Source organism: Labrus mixtus, chromosome 9 (assembly GCF_963584025.1).
Source record: "Labrus mixtus chromosome 9, fLabMix1.1, whole genome shotgun sequence".
Lineage (NCBI taxonomy): Eukaryota > Metazoa > Chordata > Actinopteri > Labriformes > Labridae > Labrus > Labrus mixtus.
The window spans coordinates 19,513,086-19,519,630 of NC_083620.1; the positions used below are offsets into that span (position 1 = coordinate 19,513,086).

General features: G+C 39.1%; 1 protein-coding gene across 1 annotated transcript; it reads left to right on the top strand.

The window, feature by feature from the left end:
• Positions 1–328: 328 nt before the first annotated feature.
• zpld1b (zona pellucida-like domain containing 1b) lies at positions 329–5,954 on the top strand. Its single transcript, XM_061045710.1, has 10 exons — positions 329–697; positions 2,300–2,520; positions 2,639–2,820; positions 3,186–3,258; positions 3,776–3,873; positions 4,208–4,288; positions 4,486–4,657; positions 4,747–4,846; positions 5,474–5,503; positions 5,669–5,954. The coding sequence occupies exons 1-10, from the start codon at positions 559–561 to the stop codon at positions 5,839–5,841; spliced, it is 1,269 nt and encodes a 422-aa protein (XP_060901693.1). The 5' UTR covers positions 329–558; the 3' UTR covers positions 5,842–5,954.
• Positions 5,955–6,545: the final 591 nt, after the last annotated feature.

Consider the following 6,545-nt stretch of genomic DNA (forward strand, 5'->3'; position numbering starts at 1 on the left):
GGCCATTCAGATCTGACAGAGTTTCCCATGTTCTGCACTGAAATGTTTGGGAAATCTATCTTTCCCATCTGTGCACACAAAGCAGATAAGCCTGATGCTGTGTTTAGTTTGGCTACTCAAAAAACTACAGCCACAGTTGAAACTTTTTCTCAAACAAGGGGAAGAGCGGTTCCAAACAATTACTGTGAGGGGGGGGGGGGGAAAGCAGGAGGCAGGTAAACATTGAAGAAAAATTAGAAACAGGGGTCGAGGAGGAAGGGGGGGATGAAATAAGCTTGAAAGAGGGGTGACCTCTGTTTAAAAGGGGGCTGGGTAATCGAGGTTTTGGGACAACGTGAGCGCCTGAGGTAAAAAGGGGCCAGAGGGAGCAGGATAAGAAGGATTAGGGGACCTGGGGAAAGAAGGTTGTAGCTCTCTGATAGAGGTCAGAGCGTGCAGCAGTCGGGGAAACAGGCGAGGCAGGGGAACCTTGTTTTTGAACATCTAATTTGAGGGACAAGTGCTGTTTCTGAACACGTACCCGAGGAATGTGATTAATGCCATGTTGACCTTGTGAAGATGACAGTGGGCAAACCTGTCTCGAGTGCTGAAATGACGCCAATGTTGTTTGTCGTCCTGCTGATGAGTAATGCCTGGTCAGTCTCCGCTCAGTTCAATGGATACAACTGTGACTCAAACTTCCACAGCAGGTTTCCTGGTGAGAATTCTGCACATGTTGTACTGTATAGTTCATACACTTCTCTATAATGAAGCAAATACAAGGACATTTTAATGTGTTTATGTATGTATGTATGTCCAGAGTATAGCTCCTTCAAAGAATAATCTTTAACTGATGAGTTAGCATTTAATGAATGCTCATACAGTAGGCCTATAACACATGAACGAGACTTAAATTGTGTTATAAGGCATTTATTAACTGTTTGTACACGCGCACAAATCATTCTCAGGCAAATTTCATCTTTTAAATATAATTTATTATTCATTGTTAAAGCTTTGTTATGTTTTTCAGCTTAAACATTTTTGGACAAACACATTAATAAAAAGAAAGTGTCTCTTGCATCTGATAAAACTTCATGATGACGAGTTTAAACAATCTGTTTATTACATTAAAACAAATGTTCTTGTCTAATTGTCCAGTTTGGCACATAGTGCAAGTGTATTTTAAAGGAATAGATATAAGCTAAGTCTGGTTCAATGTATTGAATTGCAAGATTCTTTCATCACCAGAAATAGCTAAAACTCACAATCACGTTCATCACGTCATAGTGACTTGATTTTAACTTATAAAAGCACTTAAGTTATATTTTTGAAAAACATGACAATCCTGTACAACTAAATAACTTGTGTAGCTATGCAGCAGGAACACTGATACTATCAAGGACACTGAGATTATGTAGCATGTATATTTTTGAGATATGGGTAACATTGACATTTAATATCTCTTTAAAGGAAGCTAAAAAGACATATCTTAGTTTACTTATTTTTGATGCTTTTATAATAAACAAACAATCAGCCATAATCATTTGGGCAAAATGGAGTAAGAAAAAAAATGGTAACACTTTTTGTTTTAACAAGTCTGTAACTGTTATAAACAGTTAAGTTAACTGATCATTCAAATAATTATTAAAGTATTAAATATATTGCTGTGTAAAAAAGGTTTCTTGTGGATGATTTTTTAACTTTGGTTGATGATGTCTCCATTAGCTGACTGATATTAATTTGAAGATTGAAACATGTGTTGATTGTTAGACCTCCTTTAAAGCTGGTCAGTATTGGACTTCAGCCTCGTGTCTCTTACTTTGGCAGCAGTGCTTTTGATGAAGCTACGTTCAATTTCCTTGCCTTTTTTTGAGCTCACTGTTTTTCAATCACTGTTTTTTTTTTTTTTAAAGAACCTGGATTTCATGGTACTAGAATCCTATGGGGATCAGTCCTGCCATCAAATCAGGGACTATTTGACCCCTGTGATGTGTGACAAATGCTTTTAAAGAAAGGAAGGCAGCTGTGTTCGGGGTTACAAAGACCTGGAGCCTGTTTCAACAAAGCTGCAACATGCAAACCTTGACCGTTAACTTTTCTGCAGGATTTAAATTTGCATACTTTTCTTTTCATATTAATTTTGGTACATTTCGCTTATCAAAGCCAACAGTACTTCCTAACTCTGGCCCATGCATTAGCAAAAGCAGTTTGGGATTAGGGATCATGAGGGATTTTTGTTTGAGCAGTACTCGCAGATTGTTACGACCTCTGACTGTCTTCTTAGTTCAAAAACACGTCATTAACCCCTCCTCTCCTCCAGGTGAGCGGGATATCAGTGTGTACTGCGGGGTTCAAACCATCACCTTAAAGATCAACTTCTGCCCCGTGCTCTTTTCCGGCTACACCGACGCAGATTTAGCCCTGAACGGTCGCCACACTGACTCCCAATGCCGCGGCTTCATCAACAACAACACCTTCCCCACGGCGGTCCTGTTCAGCATCAGTCTGAGCACTCTGGAGGCCTGCGGAAACAGCCTGGTGGTAAAGAATACACAAACCAGAGAACATGGTTTTAATAAAATCAATAAGCAGCCTCAACATGCTGTTTATTGAGCGAGCAGAAAGCAAAGTGACACGGCTGAGATGTTTCTCTCTGCAGGTCAGCACAGCATACGGGGCCAACGCTTATGGGAACATGTCTCTGGTACAAATCGGGAATGTCTCCGGTTACATCGACACACCTGACCCTCCCACTATAATAAGCTACCTGCCCGGTTTGTTGTATAAATTCAGCTGCAGCTACCCGCTGGAATACCTGGTCAATAACTCACAGCTGGCATCGTAAGTTCCCGCCAAAAAAAATCCCAGAGAAATCTTTCACAATGTATGATTTGAAAGGAGGATTGTTCCATTAAATTTAGAATAATTAAGAATTATTTATTGTTCTCCTAAGCTGCACTAACAATTAAGCGCCTGGTGTAAAACTAATTTTATACTGAGAGCTATTTATTTTACATAAATACCTTTTTTTCCTTAATGACTGAGATGCAAACTCATATGCATACATTTCCCTCAACTCATAAATACATTCATTAATGTCAGGACGTTTTATGATTCTAATGTATTACATTTTAAATCATATTTATTGGGCAAACATCTGCAAAGGGAATATAGAGTTGAAATGTATGTGTTGAATCTCTTCACAGCTCCTCTGCTGCTGTATCCGTCAAGGACAGCAACGGTACATTTGTGAGCACATTGAGTTTGATGCTTTACAACGTGAGTACAAAGCTGCTGCATTCAACTTGTGTTAAGTCGTTTCTTTCTTCAAAGCATGGACATAATGATTAGATTCTGTAGGGTACACTGAATGATTGTAAGGCTCATGATGTAAAACTCTAAATTAATCTTTCAACTAAATGAAAAGCTAAATACTCAGAATTACTTACTACTGCTAGGAAGAGCATCAGATGTGTATTAATCCGCCACAAAAAGTAGCCCCAACAAATTTTATTCATGTTGGAGAAATGTTTTCTCAAGAGTACAGTGGCCATTTTTTACCTGTCCTTTCTGAGTTACGTTTTCTGTAGGGACAATTAACCTTGGTGTTGAGTGTTAAAGAAAAGTTTTGCAGAGTAACCTCAGTTTTGATTTTTAAAGGATGAAGTGACAACAACAAAAATAGAGCCAGTCTTACTATTTAAAGGCTCATGATGTCATGAACGAGCACCTCTATTGATTCAGTTTCAAATTTTGAATGAATAACTTATATTATTTCTTTTTCATTTCTGTACAGGATTCAACCTACAACCAACCTCTCTCCATCCCGATGGCCGGGCTGGCTCTGAAAACTCGAGTATTTGCTGCTGTTAAAGCCACAAACTTAGACAAACGGTATCACATCACATCTGATTTTCACCACTTTTAAAAGGGTTTTCCGGCGTCCCAAATCTTTAAACATATGTTGTTCACATAGCAAACCTTTTGCCTGCGGGACAATCATTTCTTTGAAGTAGATATTGTATTTTGGTCAATCACAACATCTTTCCCACCATCATTTTTACAGATTTAGTTCTTTTTTTCTAAGGTTTGCTTATGTTCATTATGCAATTATAGTATAATTCTGCTTGAAGGCGCCAGTCTGGCAGAGAAAGCCCTGATCCTTACTTTCCCATGTGCAGTTAGATCTCTATCCTCCATCCTGTCTCACAGTGTTGTCCTTCTGCAGGTGGAACATCTTGATGGACTACTGTTATGCGACCCCCTCGGGGAATCCTAATGATGAACTCCGCTATGACCTTTTCTTTGGGTAATCTCACTCCTCCCCCCCTTACAATGATGACTTGATAAACCGCAAAAGGGAGTCATTACCTATTCAGGCTCCCCAAATGGCTTATCCCCCCTGAATGCAACTTTTTCTTCTCCATGTCTGCTTAAGCAAAACTCTACACATTAGAAAAATTCAGCGTGTGCACTTATGTCTGTGTGTTATACCTTTTGACAAAGCTGCTACAAAGACCCACAGACGACAGTTTTTGAGAATGGTAAGAGCCAGATGGGACGCTTTTCCTTCGAGGTTTTCCGCTTTGTCAAACACAGACATCAAAAGATGTCCACTGTGTTTTTGCACTGTGTCAGCAAGCTGTGCCGCGCAGACGACTGCATCATGCTCATACCGGTTAGTCTAAGAAAATCAGGAGTTTCAGTTTCTGACTCAATGTGTCACCTTATCTTAGCGATAGCTGAAACTTATCATGTGGTTGGCAGATCTGTGGTCGACGGCGGAGGCGAGAGGAGAGCCTTGATTCTCCACCAGCAGCGTCTGGAAACGCCATCATTACCGCTGGACCAATCATCACCAGGAGTGGTATGAACAATAAATGGACAGTTGGCTCAACATTTTTGGAAATATGCCTATTCACTTTCTTGCTGGGAGATACGTCCTTAATCATAATATGAGGTTGTTTCGAGGCAAGGCAAGTTTAAACAACAAGGCAATTCAAAGTGCTTCAAGAAGAAGTTTGCTTAGCTTAGCTTAGCATACGTTAACGATAACATTTTTTTAATAATCAGACACAGGTGAGACAAAATAAAACAGGAACTGAAATCCAAACACTGAAACAAACATAATGCAAAACTAAAAAATAACAAACCATGACAATAAAAGAGTCATGCATATAATCTCCTGTAAACACATAACTTGCTCTTCACTTAAATGAAGTGTTTATTATAGGGGAGCTTTAGAGGCGCTTACGGTGAATTATATTATCAGTGCTAATCTTAGCTAACTGTGTCTTAGCTGCAGCTCCATATTCAGTCAATAAATATGAAGGTGTTTATCAATCTTACGATCAAACTCTCAGCAAGAACTAGTAGAAGAAATGAAATTTCCCAAACTATTGTCAAACTATTCCTTCCTAAACAAATCCACAGAGACGTTGGATTTAATTGTAAATGTAAAAACTTCTCTAATAAACTCTTTTGAATTTTTCAGATGAAACTCCTGTCAACAACTCCCAACTTGGTAAGCCCCCTTACGCTATGTTACAAAACATAGAAAGGTTTAAAATAGCACCAGTCCAAAAGGTCCAACTTCTCTTTCTGAAGAGAAAAAAGACACTATCTCAGGTCACGTTGTTGATCATTTGTGTTTCAAGTTTCTGCTTTTCTTCGCCTCTCCATCCCCCAGCATCTGGTGGCCCCTCCCACCAGATGAACCCTGTGACCAGTTCTCTGATCTCAGGCGTGGTCATCCTGGGAGGGGTCAGCGTGGGCTTAGTCCTGCTGTCGGTCCGCCTCCTGAAGAAGTCCCGCCTCACAACAACCACAGCCTCAGGTGTTTGGAGCCCCAGCTTTAAATGAAACAACACCTTTTGTATAGTAACACCTTGATACTGACTTTATGAGAAGTATGTTAAACAAAGTTATAATGTACATGTACACTCTCCTTGTACACACATTATTAAATCTGTATATTGTGATGTTTTTGGTTTTTTTTGCCTTCATTAATGGGTGTCACCAGAAATTCTATCCCCCATGAAAATATATCAGAAGGGCTTCACCACTATGCTAAACTTGTCTCACTCGCTCATTAACTCACTCTAACAAAACAAGTGTATCACATAGTGTATATAAGTGCTTCGACAACCAAGCAAATCAAATCACAACAGACCCACAAACCCAAGAACAAGGTGACCAGAGATGTAAAGAAAGTCAAAACGCAGCAAAAAGGAACGGTTATAGCAATCATAAAGCTGTGAAAGATCAAGAATACAGTAACATCGAACTCTGTAAAGTAAATGTATCTTTGGAAAGATCCAGTCTAGCATTCCCCTCCTTGTTTCCAGTCCTTATACTAAGCTTAGCATCTCCTAAAGCTAATAACTCTACATACAGATTTCAGTGTTTAGCTAACTCTTTGATTAGCAATCTTGTCAGCTAACTCTCAGCAAAAGAATAAAAAGGATTTTTCCGATTTTTATTAACTTCTTCCTATTACTTTTTATGTTTAATTAGCCAATATAAAGTAATGTCAACCGGCTTTTTTTGCAATGACAAAGTTTAAA

Bases quoted from the DNA above. Each gene is read 5' to 3' on its own strand.
- zpld1b (XM_061045710.1), top strand. From the start codon at position 559: ATGACAGTGGGCAAACCTGTCTCGAGTGCTGAAATGACGCCAATGTTG. The intron at 698-2,299 runs GTGAGAATTCTG...CCTCTCCTCCAG, and splicing joins CTTCCACAGCAGGTTTCCTG to GTGAGCGGGATATCAGTGTG. The intron at 2,521-2,638 runs GTAAAGAATACA...TTCTCTCTGCAG, and splicing joins CCTGCGGAAACAGCCTGGTG to GTCAGCACAGCATACGGGGC.